The sequence below is a fragment of the Dasypus novemcinctus genome, chromosome X (assembly GCF_030445035.2).
Source record: "Dasypus novemcinctus isolate mDasNov1 chromosome X, mDasNov1.1.hap2, whole genome shotgun sequence".
Taxonomy (NCBI): domain Eukaryota; kingdom Metazoa; phylum Chordata; class Mammalia; order Cingulata; family Dasypodidae; genus Dasypus; species Dasypus novemcinctus.
The window spans coordinates 166,112,899-166,129,921 of NC_080704.1; the positions used below are offsets into that span (position 1 = coordinate 166,112,899).

Genomic DNA, 17,023 nt, shown 5'->3' on the forward strand with positions numbered 1-17,023 from the left:
CATCTGTGAAAAGAGAAAATTTTATTTCTTCCTTTCTAATTTGATGCCTTTTATTTCTATTTTCTTGCCTGATTCTTCTATTGTAACCTCTAACACTATATTGAACTACAGGTCTGAGTGCGGGCATCCTTATCTTGTTCCCGAGCTCAGCGGGAAAGCTTTCAGTCATTCACCATTGAGTACAATGTTATCTGTGGGTTGTTCATATATGCCCTTTATCATGTTGAGAAATTTCCCTTCGATTCCTAAATTTGCTGTATTTTTGCCAAGAAAGGATCCTGGTTAAAACATTTAAAAAAAACACACACACAAGAAAATAAGAAAGAAAAAATGATGTGGTATCCTGTCAAATGCCTTTTCTGAGTCAAGTGATAGGATCTTCTGATTTTTCTTCTTTGATTTATTAATGCAGTGTATTATGCTGATAGGTTTTCTTGTGTTGAACCACCATGCATGCCTGGTGTAAAATTGAATTGATCATGATGAATAATTCTATTAATGTGTTTTTGGAATTGATTAGGAAGTACTTTGTTGTGGATTTTTGCATCCATATTCATTAGGGAAATGGGTCTGCAGTTTTCTTTTTTTCATAATATCTTTATCTGGCATTGGTATTAGGGTGATATTGTCTTCAAAGAATAAGTTTGGTAATATTCCTTTTTCAATTTTTTGGAAGTGTTTGAGTAAGATTGGCATTAAATCTTTGAGTATTTGGTAGAACACATCTGTGAAACCATTCGGTCCTGGGCTTTTTATTTTGGAGAATTGTTTGGTGACTGTCATAATCTCTTTACTTGCAATTGCTTTTTTGAGGTCTTTTATTTCTTTTAGGTTCAGTGTAGGCTGTTCATATATTCCCAGGAATTCTTCCATTTTATCTACATTGCCTAGCCTGTTGGCATAGAGTTGTTCATAGTATCCTTTAATGATTTATTTTATTTCTGTGGGGTCAGTAAAAGTCCCCATATTCATCTTTTTTTATTTACATCTTTTCTCTTTTTTTCTTTGTCAGTCTAACTAAGAGTTTGTCAATTTTGTCAATGTTCTCAGAGAACCAAATTTTGGATTTGTTAATTCTATTATTTTTGTTGTTGTTGTTGTTGTTCTCAAAGTCATTTATTTCTGCTCTGATCTTTGTTACCTCATTCCTTCTGCTTGCTTGGGAATCATTTACTGTAATTTTTTTAGTTCCTGCACCTGTGTAGTTAGGTCATTGATTTTAGCTCTTTCTTCCTTTTAATGTAAGCATTGAGGGCTATAAATTTCCCTCTCAGTACTGCCTTCACTACATCTTATAGGTTCTGATACATTGTGTTCTCATTTTCATTCTTGTCAAGGCATTTATTGATTTCTCTCACAATTTACTCTTGACCTGCAGATTTTAAGATTGTGTTTCTTTTTTTTTTTTACTGCCTCAGTCGACCAAAAGGGTTTTATTGGGGTCTCGAGGTTGCCCGTGGGGGGAGCCGGGGCGCCATGCAGAGCGGGGCCCTCACTTGACCTTCTTCTTAGGGCGCAGGTTGTTGGTGTGGCCGCACTTCTTCTTGCGGCAGTTAATGGCCTGGGGGTGCAGGCGCGCGTAACACTTGCGGCAGATCATCTTGTCGCAGTTGTACTTCTGGGCCAGATGGCAGAGGGAGGGCTCGATGATGCCCGCCCGGAGGCGCAGCACCAGGTGCAGGGTGGACTCTTTCTGGATGTTGTAGTCTGACAGCGTGCGGCCGTCCTCCAGCTGTTTACCCGCGAAGATGAGGCACTGCTGGTCGGGTGGGATGCCCTCCTTGTCCTGAATTTTGGCCTTGACGTTCTCGATGGTGTCGCTGGGCTCCACCTCTAGGGTGATTGTCTTGCCCGTCAGGGTCTTCACGAAGATCTGCATGGCTGCATCCTGTCCGCCGCCGTGCTGAGGAGAAGAGGGCGGCGGACAAGATTGTGTTTCTTAACATCCATATATTTGTGAAATTTCCCTTTTTCTACCTCTTGTTTATTTCCAGCTTTATTCCATTATGATCATAGAAAGTGTTTTTGCATAATTTTAATCTTATTTAATTCATTGAGATCTGTTTCGTTACCCAACATATGGTCTCTCCTCAAGAAAGATCCATGAGTACTTGAGAAGAATGTATATCCTGCTGTTTTGGGGTGCTATGTTCTGTAAATGTCCTTTAGGCTTTGTCCACTTATCATATTACTCAAGCCCTCTCTTTCTTTATTAATCTTCTGCCCAGATGTTCTATCAAATGCTGAGAGTGGTGTATTGAATTCTCCAAATATTTTTATAGAGACATGTATTTTTCCCTTCAGTTTTGCCAGTGTTTGCCTCATGTAACTTGGGGCATCCTTGTGAGGTTGATATACATATATGATTGTTATTTTTTAGTGGTCTATTACACCTTTATTTAAATATAATGTCTTTCCTTATCTCTGATAACAATTTTGCTTTTAAAGTCTATTTCTTCCCATATAAGTATAGCTACTTGCACTTTTTTTTTTTAACTGCATGATTTCCTTATGTAGCTTTCCACTTTCAATCTACTGTATCCTCAGGTCTAAAGTGAGTCTCTCGTAGACAACATATAGATAGCTCATATTGTTTTATCCATTTCGCCAGTCTGTCTGTATCTTTTGATTGGGGAGTTTTATACATTAACATTCAATTTTATTACTGTAAAGAAAGTTCTTATTTCACCCATTTTAATTTTTGGGTTTTATCTGTCATTTTATTTTCATCATTCTTTTTACACTTTTAGTTATTTTACTGATATAATTTTCATTTATAGACACTCTTCCAAAACTTTCTCTCTTGTCTTTTCTTTTCAGGATGAAACACTCCCTTTAATATTTCCTGAAGAGCTTGTTTCTTCTTGACAGACTTCTCAGATTTTTTTAATCTGTGAATAGTCTAAACTCATACTCATTTTTGAAAGACAGTCTTGCTAGATATAAGATAGTTGGCTTGCAATTTTTTCATGCAGTACCTTAAACACATCATACCATTGCCTTCTTGCCTCTATAGTTTCTTTTCTTTTCTTTTTTTTTTCATATTTTTTCTCCATGGTTTCTGATGAGAAATCACGCTTTATCTTGTAGGCAATGCATCACTTTTCTAGCTGTTCTCAGAATTCTCTTTGTGTTTGGAATTTTCATTCTGTTTACTATGTGTCTCAAAATTGTTATATTCAGATTTATTTGGATGGGCATACATTGTGCTTCTTGGGCATGGATATCTATGTCCTTCAATAGGGTTGGAAAATTTTCAACCATTGATTCTTCAAATATTCCTTCTGCCCTTTTAACCTTCTTTTCTCCTTCTGGGACACCCATGACACATATATTTTCACATCTCTTGCCACCATTTAGTTCCTTGAAACCCTGTTCAATTTTTTTTCCATTCTTTTCTTTATCTGTTTTTGTATGTTTATGTTCAGAGGCCATGACTTCAAGCTCACTGATCCTTTCTTCTGCCTACTGAAATCTGTAGTTATATGTCTCCAGCATATTTTAATTTCATTTATTTTGCCTTTCATTCCTGTAAGATTTGCTATCTTGCTAGTTATGCTTTTAAATTCTTCTTTTTTTTCTCACCAGTGTCTTTTAATATCCTTAAACTCTTTAGTCATTTCATTGAACTTACTAAGGAGATTTGCTTGAGCATCTATGATTAGTTGTCACAATTCCTTTATGTGATATGGAGGCTCATTCTTTTCCTTTGACTGGGTCATATCTTTCTGTTTCTTGGTATGGGTAGTAATTTTTTCTTGATGTCTTGGCATCTGGCTTACTAGATGTAGTTATTCTGGGTGCAGTTTCTCTCTTTAGTTTAGGGTTCTCTTTCCTTTCTCCCATGCTTCTTGCATATAGGTGCCAAGGATGTAGTTGTTACTATAAGCTGTGGAGGCTGCTGATGCCTAGGTTGCCCCAAAATCAATCCATTAAGTTTCTCACAACTTTCTCCTCTGACAGGGGCATGGATGGAACTGCAGCCCTTGCAGTAACCCAAGCCATGAAAGCTAAGACCATCTTTAGTTGATGGAGAGACAGTTGAAGCATCACACACCTTCCTCCCCTGCCCAGGGGAGGTGTGGGCAGCAAAAAACTGTGTGGCTCAAAACTGACTGCAGTTGCCCAGGTAGACTGACATAGCACCTGCTCCCCTTCTCTTTTGCCAGGGGTGGGGATAGACCCTCTAGAGTACTCAACAATCTAATCCATATGGGGTGAAAGCTCCTGCAGTTGTCCTGAGAGACTGAGGGAATATTTCTTTATGGTCTTAAAGGGGTGGGGATGGAACCACAAGCACTCAAAAGACCAGTCCATGTGGGCCAAAAGCACCTGTGGTTGTCTAGAGAGGCTGAGGAAACACTGGTCCCTCCTATCTTATTGGAAGGTAGGAGTAGAGCCACAGGCACCCAACAGGCAAGTCCCCACAGACTGAGAGAGCCTGCAGTTGCCTAGAGAGGCTGGGGCACACAAATTTGCTCTTGTCCTAATGGGGTTGAGGGTAGACTCACAGGAGCAGAGCAGTCCAGTTTGTATAGGCTGAATCACCTGCAGTTGCCGGGGAGGTTGAGGAAACCCACACCCCCTACTATCTTAATGGTGGATGGGGATGGAGCTAGAGGTATCCAAATATCTAGTCTGTGCAGGCCAAAAGTACCTACAGTTAACTGGAGAGTCTGGCACAGGTCCCCGAGATTCCTTCCTGCCAGAGGTGGGGCTGGAGCCTAGGCTAGAGCTGCAATCTGATCTGGTTGGAAAGAATGAACAGCTTTTGAATAGTGTTAAATGGAGTTTTACTTCAATTATACAAATCACACAAACAAAATGACAAAGCAAAAGCAACTTTGTGGCTGTCCCCTCACAGTGCTCTTACCACTGTAAACTTCTGATCATTGAAAAGTATGAATTGCACACTAAGATTCTCTCATACTTCAACTAATGATGTGTCCTCATGAAACATGTTAGAATGAATTCTTCATAGCCTCAGTGCAACCCAATTAAAGTACCTTTTAAGGTTGCATTTGGTATTATGTTTTCTCTTCAAATAATATTTCCTGAGCAGGTTAACTTCCCTAGCCAAAGTGGAGTTAGTGGAGTTTTCACATTAAGCCCTTTAATTTATTACCACTGAATTCTTAAGTTATTATGCTCAAATGGAAGTCTGCTTTTAGACTTTCTGAATTTGTGGTAAAACATAACTTGGAAAATTTATGGATATTTAGATGAAGCCCCTTTTTTTCCATTTCACATGACCTGTGAGGATTTCCTTATTACCAAAATATTACATAGAGGATAAATGATGCATAATAAGCTTCCTTAATTAGGTCCTTTATTCTCACAATAGTCTTTATAGCATATGTAGATTATACTCAAAATGTATTTTCCAAGTATGCTTTGTTACTGAAAAGGTAGTCTGCTGTCCCCTAAATATTCCCTGCAACACATATTCAAAATCCCCTTGAAAAGCAAGTAAGAGTGGTTATAGCAAGCATATGAGGTATCATTGTATAAAGCTCATCAGTAGAGAGCAGATACAGGTATGTGTCTGAGATGAAAGCAGATGGCCTCTGTGAAACAGATGACAGCTATGATGGCTCCAGGTTTCTTCTCTTACCTCTTGTTTTTCTATACGTGAGCTAAGCTGGGATTTCTATTTTATATCTTTTATAAAATACTTTTAGAAGGGGTTGGATATTGATGACAGGAGGGTTTTCAGTAAGGAAAGTGGGAAGGCCAAGCTTCTTGAAAAACATTATGAAGAATAAGACTAAGAGAAAACTTATAGGTCTAAACAGCCAATGGAAACTGTTCAAAAGAAGAAATTAAAAGGTACAAACTTTGGGTTAAAAAACATTTGTAAAAGAATCCAGTATGACTAGAGTTAATAAAAAACATAAAGGACTTTTAAATATTGCCTTCTATAGTCATTTTTGTTTAAGTGCTTGAATATCATTATAACCATCACTATGTCATTCCTTGGCACATCTACTTGCACAATTGGGAAGATAAGAAAGCATAGTGATATTTCTTAATGATTCAGAGCAGGTTTTGTAAAGATGTTGTTAAAAACATAAAACACCTCATCCTCAGGACTACCATCTCTGACTTCCATGTTTTTGAGAGGAAATGGATGAACTAAATGTGTTTGGTGGACAGAAAACAAATAAAATTCATCATATAACCCAACGAAATAGCACAGGTCTGAACTGTATGGCCCCTTAACTTTATAAGTACATTTTCAGGCCAATGTTAGTAAAATGAACGTAATATGACAATCTTGGCAAATATAAATTGCAGTGACCATCTGGATATTCAAACAGCAAAAGAGAACAAAATTGCCATAAGTAAGAAATTTTCTAAAGTAGACAAATGTATGAAATCAAAACTCAAAGTTAATTAGAAGGTTTATTTTCTTATGTGTTTTAATCAGGTTCAGAAGGAAATAAAATAGTCAATTTAAACGCCAGCCTGGAAAGTCATCCCTGTAAAGTTGTAGTTTCGTCTTCTCACCATCCTGCACCATTCATTTAGATAGAGTGTAAACAGTTTGACGTCTCGTCCACCTGCTCTGCACCTGTGGCCAATGAAGAGGAATAGTCTGGAAGCAGCAAATGGGCAGGGAACACTGAAACCTAAGAAAACAACAGCAGTCTTTGGGACACCTGGCTTAGGACTTCCCATCTGGTGACTTAGCGAGACTTTAGGGGAGGGGGAGGGGGTTGGTGAAAGTTGAAAGCCAGGAAGACCTGGCTCTCTTTGCTGTGGAAAAAGCCCTTTCAGTTGACTGTCCAATATCTTTTCCTCTGCGTACAACATTCGAACTGGTTGTGATGACCATGTCATTTCCTTTTATTTTTTATTTTTTGCCCAATTCACAATTCTGAACAGAAGGTGAAAATTTTAATTTCATTTATGACACTGAATATTGGCCTTGAAATGAATGATTAGGATTTACTTCTGCGAGTGCCATATACTTGTTGCCATTCCATACCCTGTAGTTGTATGTATTCTTCCTTTCTGTAACAAAGGTTGTCCCTAACATATTTTCATTTTCTAACGGCAACATGGTAGCCAAAAGTGCATGGATGAAGATACCAAACTGGGCCCATATCCATTCATCCCCTCCCCACCAGCCCCATGACATCGAGGAAGTCAGCATCCCAGTTCTGTGCCATGTGCCTCACTAAATAATCTGTGAACCTTAGGTCTGCAGTGGTTGGGTTAAGCAGCTTCCTGAGTTCTGGATCATCAATTTGTATCAGAGCCTATTCTATTTCCACAGTGGCATCACTGAGATGTTTCTGTTGTCAAAAAAGGATGTTAGTAGCTCCAGCAATAATGCCCAAAATTGACATCAGAGAGAAGAAGATGCTGCGGCAATGCCATATAAGGCAGAGATATCCCTCTGTGAAGATAGCCAGGGGCATGCAATATGGGTCCTCTTCCAAACCTGAAATTAGCCCTGGTATCAGGACCACCTACCCTGTATCAGCTTTAGGTTGTACAGCAATTGGAGGGTTGCCTGAGGGCACAGAGTCTTTTGGAAATAAGTTTGTCTGCTCTTATCCCACTTGTTTCCTCTCTTTCAGGTTGGGGTCCTCAAAGACAGTAGGATCCATGGTCTCCTAGTTGCTTTCTGAAAATTCCAGAGAGGGGCAGGAAGGAAGTTTTAAATATTGATTGGTATCATTGGATTCCTGTCCTTTGCTGCTGGCATTTCCCACTGGGAACAAAGGTTCTTCAGTCTTGATGACATTTCTCCTCCAAGGTTTCCTGTCATGGTTTTCTTGACAGTTCCTAAGTTGGCATTTGAAATGTCAGGAGCAGACACAGAAGAAAATTCTTCTGCAAGGGAATCACTTTCCTGAAGTCCAGCATCTTCAGACATATTCTTTTGGAGTCTGTACTGAGAACTATGAGTGATGTCATGTTCAAACCATGCTGGTAAAAGGGATAACATAGTCATGAGTGCACCCACTAACTTATTCATTGCACAAGTGTAAAAGAGAAACATTTCCTCAAGAAGAATCAGTTTAAGTAGGATTAATACCTTGTGTCTAAAATGAAGGACAAGAGCTGCAGGAGTCAGACCAAGGTATACTTAGGATGCTTCTGATGAACTTCCTCCCAAGGAGCTACTCATATGTTCATAAGGCTCCTTTAGAAATTTGGGGGTTGCTGAGGGCCTCACAATGTCAGCTTCAAACACCAAGGGCAGCAGGCTTGGGTAGGCCAGGCTACCCCATGGTCCCCGACTGAGAATAGGCAGACATCAGGTGTCAGCCATCATGCGTTATGAGGACTGTGCAAGGAGCCCATAAGAGGTCAAACAGCAACCACAGCAACCGCAGCTCCATGCCCTTCAGGGACGACCCTGCTCTTCCCTCAGCCATTCAGTTTTTTTGCCCCAAACCAATAATAATATTCCATGGAGATTTAGCAGAATTTGTTTTGAAAATTAATTTTTTTTCACTACTTGGTATCATTTGGATGCCAAGATATAAAATCCTCAAATTTATCTTATTTCCAATGGTATCTTGTCAGAGAGGTCTTCCTGACTTTCCTAGAGAAATAGCACCTCTCCTCTCATCCACGCCACAGACAAAACCCCATCACCCCAGTTCTCCTGACCCCCTTCCTGTCCTTCTTCCATGGTACCTACCATCAACAACCCACAGGCTGGCACTTTCGACCTGCTTATATTCTATCTTCTTCAACTAGAATGAAAGCTTAATGAAAGTAAGACTGTTTTGTTCTGGCTTTTTCACTGCTTTCTTCTATCACCCAGAACTATACCTGGCATGCAGTGGGAACCAATAAAAATGTGCTTTTGAATGAAGAGTAATACTTATGTTCACTAACCAAATAAAGACAATCCACCATTATGAATTATAAAAATGAAGCTTTCTGCAATCCACACTTATTATTCCCTGTGAGAAAACTATGGAAGGCTTCATTAACTTTTTGCAGTTGAGTAATTCTAACTCAGAAAGATAGGTACTTTGCCAGATATCACACAGCTAATGAGTGAATCCTTCATTGGAATCCAATTCTAGAAGCCACTACAGCAGGGATGTCACAAATACAGAAAAGTCACTATGAAGCTGCGGAATAACACAGCATTCAGAGCGTATCCGTCATTAAATGAATTGCGTCCTTTCTAGTTGAATTTCAGGTTTCTTGCATTGATGGAAATATGCAAATAAAACACGTGGAAAATGACAATGCATGATAAATGGAAAAGCCTGGCTTCATCTAATGGAGAAAAACAGTGACCTTCGCTTCAGATCTGTTTGCTCCAGCTTCTCCATAGGAAATGTGTTCTGCTAATACAAAGATTTAAGATGCATGGGGGCATTTTTGGAACTTGGAGTTACCCTGGGTGGTACTGCAGGGACTGTTACCATACATTTTATGTCCTCCCATGACCCACTGAGTTGACTGTGGGAGAGTGTGGGCTATGGTATGGACCACTGACCATAAGATGCAGCAGTGCTCAGAGATGTATTCAAGTGCAATGAATGTCTCATGATGATGGAGGAGGTTGTTGTTATGGGGGTAGGAGTGGGGTGAGGGGGGTGGGGTATATGGGGACCTCATTTTTTTAATGTAATATTAAAAAAATAAATAGACAAAAAAAAGATGCATTTAAGTAGTTAGTCTTATGTAGGCCCACTGTGGGAAAACTGGGAGGTGAACAGACCTTGGCTTTTGTGCTTTTCCTGTCCTCCCACCACCACTGCAACCACTCCGGGCCACAACAGACTTCTTAAAACAGTTCTTTTTATTATCTGCCCATAACCTCTCCCCATGCCTGATTCCCAGTGTGGACCCATCCCATTCCTCCACTCAAAACAAAATTTTTTTGGTAAGCTAATTTATGTTAAATCATCTTAAAGTTTCCAGAGAAATTTTAGAGTAAGATCTCTAGGAAACACACCCCTCCACATCCTAGCTGTCTGGCCTTGACAAGTTGCAAAATCTTGCTGGGCCTCAGTTTTCTCATCTATAAAATGGAGCTAATAACAGCACTTACTTCACAGGGTTGAAGCGAAGTGTGTGTGTGTGTGAGAGAGAGAGAGAGAGAGAGAGAGAGAGAGAGAGAGAGAGAGAGAGAGAGAGAGAAGAGAGAGAGAGAGCCTGGAACCTAGTAAGCATTATACAATATTTAAGTATTTGCTATTAAAGAGAGACAATGCAACCTAGTAAAAGGAGGGAAGTCCAGGTTTGAGTTCTCTGACCAGGGCAGTCGCTTAATCAGTCTGATTTTGGGCTCCTTAGTAAAACAACAATATACCTCACTTTATAAGTCAGATTATGGATTGCTAATACTGTATATAAAGCATCTAGAATATTGTCCATTGCAGAGCAGATGCCCCATTAAACTCTGCAACCTAAAAGGGGATTGTGAGGTATATTCATGTTGCTTTAAACCAGGGATTCTTAACCTTTTTTGTTCCACTGACCCATTTGCCAGCCCGGTGAAAACCATAGACCCTTACTAAGTCCACACTATAGTTTGTATTATTTAATAACTATATCACACCTGCACCAACATGTCCCCACAAGGATAATGATTTTTTTAAAAATTCTAATTCAATCTCACAGACCCCTTGTTAAGAACCCCTGTTTTAAAATAACTCAATGGATAATGTCCTTGAGAGAGTGGTTTGATTAGAGAAAGAGGTCTTCCAGTTATCTTTTAAATCAAACCAGCTATATTGATAGAAAATTATGATTTTGATACTAGATGTGGCAGATTTTATTTTCTGAGGGTGATGGCAGCAATAGCTTCCATCTCACGTGCTCTTCTTAGCATGTGATTTTGACATTACCTTAATCTACTGATGAGATATACATCTCTTTCTCTTGAACATGGGCCTTTGTGACTGCGTTAACCAATAGTGATACTATGTGACTTCCAAAGCTATGTCATGAAAATGACATGCACGTCTGCCTTATACTGGAGGAACATTCCTTGTGGGTGATGCCAGCCACTAGATAACCAAACTATCCTGAGGCCACCAGGCTTTGAGGAGTCCTATATTAGCCCAAGAGGACAGCCCACATGGAGGGACCCTAAGGCTGAAAGTCAGAATTGTCCACCTAATCCCTTCTCAAAATTCCTGACGCTCAGAAAGAGTAAAAAATCATAAAATGATCATTGTTTTAAACCACTAAGTTTTGGAGTGGTTTGCTATGTGCTTATAGATAAGGGATTCACTGTGGGATGGTTTTGTTGTGTTTTATTTACTTTACTGTGTGGAAAGTTATTTTATTATATCTTATTTGACACAACTGCCCCAGGAAACAGATATTATCATCTCTGTTATTGCTAAGGAAATGGAAGGTCTGAGAAGTTAAGTGATTTGTCATAGGTCACACAACCAAAACAATGGCAAAGCTGGGACTCAAACACAGATCCTCCAACTTCAAGGCAAAAGTTAACCTGTCCAAATCCCCTACCTAAAAGAAAAGGACTTTTAGAAGACCAGTATAAAATTTGCTGATGGTGTGACTTTTCCTTAAGTTCCAAATACCTATTTAAACTGAGATCTCATAAGAGGATATGATTTATTTCAAGATTTAATTGGTGTTTAGTTGATGGATATCTGTAGTTTGTACAATAATTATGAGTTAGTGCTGTTTTAAATGAGTTGAAGTGAAAACCTGAAGCATGTTCAATATTTACAATTCATTTTAGTAGCTCTTAGTCATTTTATTGTTATTCAATTTCATGTAGTAGTTTAAGATTTCTCACTTGCATGAATATTAATCGAAATGGGAAAAGCACTCGGTCATTTAAGTGTGTAGCTTTTTAAAGTATTTTGGGGGAAATCTAATTACGGTGCTATGTCCTGGGAAACCATCTATCTTTAGAAGTGGAAATTATTGTCGTATTTTGGTTTTGTCAGAAAATGTACAGTGAACAAAGATAGTCAATTAAAGAGTATGATAACCGGTCTCTTGAAATTCTTACAAGTAATTAAAAATGTCATGCTTTTCTTTCATTGTACATGTTTTCAACATCCCAAACTTGTTTTCTCCTCTCAATGACTCTTGACTACAGTTTGTTTCTGATCAGTCACAGTGGCTGGAGGTTGGATATAGGACGCCATGAAGTGACCCTCAAAAATCATATCTTTTCTATACATTGATTGGGTGACAACTTTTCTTTGGTTCAGAAATTGGAGGAATTCAGAAGAATGGAAAATGAGACAAAGATTCAGTTTCATGTCTCCTGCTTAAAGCTCCCCAACTCAGAATTCTATTAGTTTGATACTGTAGATCTCTTTCCCTTCAGTGATTGTTGAAAAAGAAACATTCTGATCATAACCCACTGTTTCCTGGGCGGCTTAAAGCAGAGACCATGAAATGGGTTGGCTTAAACAATGGGAATTTATTAGCATACAGTTTGAGGCCAGGAAAATGTCCAAATCAAGGCATCATCAAGGAAATATTTTCTTCCTGAAGACTGAATGCTGGCAATCCTTGGCTCCTTTGCCACATGGCAAGGCACATGGTTGCATCTGCTAGTTTCTCCCTTCTCTTTAGACTTCGTTGATTTCAATTTCTAGCTTCCAAAGCTTTCTCTATCTCTCTCTGTATTCACCCCATTTATAAAAGTCTCCAGTAAGAGGATTAAGATCCATTCTGAATGAGGTGTTCACACCTTAAATGAAACAACCTCATCAAAAGGCCCTATTACAATAGGCCCTTGCCCACAGGAATAAATTAAATAAACTCCCAGTTTGCCTGGGATTACAAAATGCCTGATCTAGTAGAGGCCCACTCGAGATAATTTAATACACATGCTCTTTGACAAATGGGTTAACTGAGTCTCCAAGGGAGGAAGGCCTTTATCCATTGTCACATGGGGGAAGCTAGCCATTAGATCTCTTTTGCTACTCTTCCAGGATCATTTTCTCCCTGAGCTCAGCTTTGGGCAATTAGGCATAGGATTCTCTCTCCCCTCTCCTCAGGGCCTGTATTTTTTCTCTTTCCATGGGCCTAATCTATTGGGGGCCTGTTCCCTCTCTGAAGCCTCTGTGCTCTGCTGATTCCAGCCTCAGGCCTCTCCTTCAACCTCTTGGGGGTTTCCAGTGTGTCTGTGGCTGCAACAGATCCCAGAGTCCTCTCTCACACAATGTTTGTCTGCATGTTTTTTCTGTTATATAAAGAGCTCCAGCTAGAAGACTGAGACCCAGTCTGGGTCAGGCCTCACTGAAGTACTCCAATCAAAGCCCCCAACTAAATCTAATCCAATCAAAGGGCTCTGCATCCACAGAAATGGATCAGCTCCAAGAACATGATCTTTTCTGGATTTACAAAAAACTTCAAACTCTCACCCCAAGCATTTGGCAGTGTCTATAAGGGTCAGATGAAAATTTTGAATAATGAAATTACCTGGGTAGTTCAGGGAATAAAACTTGGATTTGGGAATAAATGAGTTTTTCTGGAAGTCTGAAATACCTATACCACACTTCTATGAAAACCAAATTTAGCAAATAGTGTCTCATTTTTTCAATGTGCCCCAGAGTCTTGATCTCCAGCAAAATGGGATTTGCTCAGTTCAGCAGCAGTCCTTTAATATGGCCTCAAGTGAGGTGTCAAATTTCCCAACATAAACTACATCTCCCTGTAAACTGTCATAGCTGCAAGGGTAAGCAATGGTTCCAGGCCAGTCATTCTGTATTCATATGACCACAATGTGGGTATAAAGTGCCCATGTAAAATGGAAAACACTTAATTAAATAAGCAATCAACCCTAGAACTTTTCCCACATTACAGGAAAGTCCACCAATGCAAAAACCACCTTCTTGTAAATTTTTCCATGTGGCCAGCACATAACAGACACAATATTATACATTGGGCTGAAAGAATGAGGAGAGAAGAAATAATAATTTCAAATTTGGCAATCCATAGATCAGTGAATATTGGTTATAAAAGATTTGTACAACAATCCTATAAATCAGTGTGTCTCAAACTTTAAGGCACATAGGAATCATCTAGAGATCTTGTTCAAATGTAGATTGGTCATCAGTGGACCTGAGATTCTGTGTGTCTATGCTACTGGTCCATGGGCCACATATTAATTATCAAGGCTCTGGACTAGAGCTTCCAAACTGGTGGAATGCAGCACTGTAGTGAGATTGGATTACTATGGCCAGAGGTGTTTGTACCCACATACCCCTTGTGGCAGTTGGGATGTCCCTGGGAAGGACCTAAGCCATATGTCTCAGGCAGTGACACAAACTGTATTCTGCAAGTGTTATCATTTTCTAAGTGTGCCACGATAGAGGCAGTTCTCTAAATAGTAATGAAGGTTTACCAAAACGCCATTAATGCACTTCTTAATAATAATCATAATAATAATGATAGCAATAATTTATTTTATACTTCCTATGTTCCAGGAACATAAGTGTTTTGTTTCATTTTGGCTGAGAAAGTGTTTATTTCTCTTTTTTAAAACAAATCAATTGTATTATTACATATTAATAAAGCATAAATCCATCCAAAGTGTACAATCAATGATATTCAGTAAAATCACATATTTGTGCATTCATCACCCAGTTATTCCCACGTTTTTATTAGCTCCTAGGTCATGTCAACTTTGCCTATTGTTTTACAATTTCAATATTATTTTTTTTACTATGATTCCCAAATTTATATCTGTAGCTCTCACCTCTCCCTTGAATATTATCTGACTGCCTATTTAATATCTTCCACTTAGGGATGGTCAAAATCCGTAATGTGAATTACCTAAACAGAACACCTGTTCCTCTCCCAAATGTCTTCTATCCAACTGTCCTAGTCCAAAAGCTAGGAGTCAATTTTTACTTCCCTTTCCCTCGCTCTTCATATGTAATCCATTAGGAAATACTATCAACTCAGCTTTCAAAATATAATCTGAATCAGTCTACTTGTCTCTCCTCTGTTACCCTTAGCTGTTGCTTGAATCACTGCAAAAAACTCCTGGCTGGTCTCTCTCTGCTCTTGTCTTTGAGCAGCTTTGATTGGCTGGCGGGAGGCTGTGTGGTTCAAGTATCAGCTGATAAGGCCAGATGAGCAGAGTTGAGCCAGATAATAATAGCAAACATATATACTGCATTCACTATCCCCCAGGCACCTTTCTAAGTACCTTGCACCTAGTGACATATTTAATGTTCTCAATGACTCTCTGAGTCATGTTCTATTGTTATCCCCATTTTACAGTCAGGGATAGAGAAGCCAAGTCACTTGCCCAAGGTCACCCAGCTAGGGAGCAGTGGAACCAGGATTCAAAGTCAGGCAGTCTGCCTCCAGAATATGTGATCAGAATGCCTCTGCTCAATTTACTCCAATGAATCTACTAACTTAACCATGTGGTTGTTTTGTCTACAGACAAGTAAGCAAACCAAGCCAAGTGCATGGTTAATTTTTAACTGGATTGTTCATTTGAGTGAACTGAATCAAAAGAGTCAAATCACTTGAGCAAATAGGTAGCTTCCTTTGGAAGCTGTGTATATTGCTAATTGTGCCCATCCACTCCCACTTCCTTAGGGAGCTGTCCTTAAGGAACCCCAAATGCTTTAGATAAGAAACATTTTTCTGATGCTTCCATATATTTAGAACGGTATGAATTTTTACCCTTTTTCCCAATGTATAATTCCACTTTGAATAAGAAGTAGAAGAGTATGAATACCAATCCCTTTCATGACTCTAACAGTACCTTGTCTGTTCCAAAAAACACTTCCCAAGAGACCTGGCTTATAATTAACTCACCTGTTATTAAATAAAGCCTGGAATATCGTGCAGTACATCTCTGGCAGTGATCAATCAATGCCTTATTCTAACAAAAAAAAAAAAAAAAAGAAAGAAAGAAAGAAAGAAGGGTCTATTCATGCCAATCACTTGGTTCTAAGGATTAGCAAAAAAATTACATAACAAAGAAGTTATGTGCTCCCATGCATGGTACCCTGCACCTGTGACTCTTTCAGCACTTACCACACTATATCGTCATGGTTTGTTACTGCCCATCTCCCCCATTCGCCTGTAAGCTCCCCCAGAGTAGGAACCACAGGCTGTTCACCTGGGATCCCAAGGACCTAGATCAGTGCCTAGAAGAGTGAGCCCTTAAGAAATGATTACTGGATAAATAAAATGGCATTTGACAGAGCTGATCACTCCTTCCTTCCTAAACACCTTTTTTTTGCTTGACTTCTGAGACATTACTCTCTCTAGCTGTCTCTCCTACCCTTATAGGCTTTTCCTCCTCAGTCTCCCAAGTTTCTACAATCATTTCCTTGTGTAACTGATCCAGGGTCTTGGCTTTAAACGTCACCTACAAATTTAGGGTTCTAAATTCTTTCTCTTTTGCCCAGATATCTCATTTGTATTCTAGACTTACATAGCCCACTGCCTACTCTACCTTTCTATCTAGATAGTAAAATTCAAACCTGATATATCCAACGACTAACTCATGACTTCTGTCTCTAAACCCACTGCTTCTCCATTCTTCTCCATCTTAATAAATGGTAACGTCCTTTTTCTAATAGATCAAGGCAAATATTTAGAGCCTTAGAGCTGTATGTAATCTGTCCAGAAAATCCTGCCGGTGCTACCATCAGACTCTATCCTTAATCCAACCACTTCTCCCCAGGTAACATCCTAGGTCATGCCACCATCAATCTTTTGCTTGGATTATTGCAATACTCTCCTAACTGTTCTCCCTATTTCAACCCTTACTTTCCTACAGTCATTTCCAACACAGCAGCCAAGAAGAGCAGTCCAAAATCTAGAGCCAGTTATGTCATTTTCCTGCTCAAATTCATCTAATGGTTTGCAAACACAGAATAAAATCTAATTTCTTTACCATGCTTTCCATAACCTTCACAGGCTGCCTGCCTGCCGGCTCTGACTTTATCTCCAACCTAACACTCAGCACTGAGTTCACTCTTCCAGCTGCACTGGCCTCCTTTCTTTTGTGGGAAATATAACAAATACATGCTCATTGTTCTTTCCTTATGTCTCCATCATTTCC

General features: G+C 39.3%; 1 protein-coding gene and 1 pseudogene across 1 annotated transcript; both read right to left on the reverse strand.

Annotated features, from left to right (window-relative positions):
* Positions 1–1,464: 1,464 nt before the first annotated feature.
* On the reverse strand, positions 1,465–1,887 carry LOC101435506 (ubiquitin-ribosomal protein eL40 fusion protein-like). Its single transcript, XM_023585617.2, has one exon. It carries the CDS (start codon positions 1,877–1,879, stop codon positions 1,493–1,495), a length of 387 nt encoding a protein of 128 aa, XP_023441385.1. The 5' UTR covers positions 1,880–1,887; the 3' UTR covers positions 1,465–1,492.
* A 4,813-nt stretch (positions 1,888–6,700) lies between these two features.
* LOC101436755 (late secretory pathway protein AVL9 homolog pseudogene) overlaps positions 6,701–17,023 on the reverse strand; it is a 36,717-nt pseudogene continuing 26,394 nt past the window's right edge.

Bases quoted from the DNA above. Each gene is read 5' to 3' on its own strand.
- LOC101435506 (XM_023585617.2), bottom strand. From the start codon at position 1,879: ATGCAGATCTTCGTGAAGACCCTGACGGGCAAGACAATCACCCTAGAG.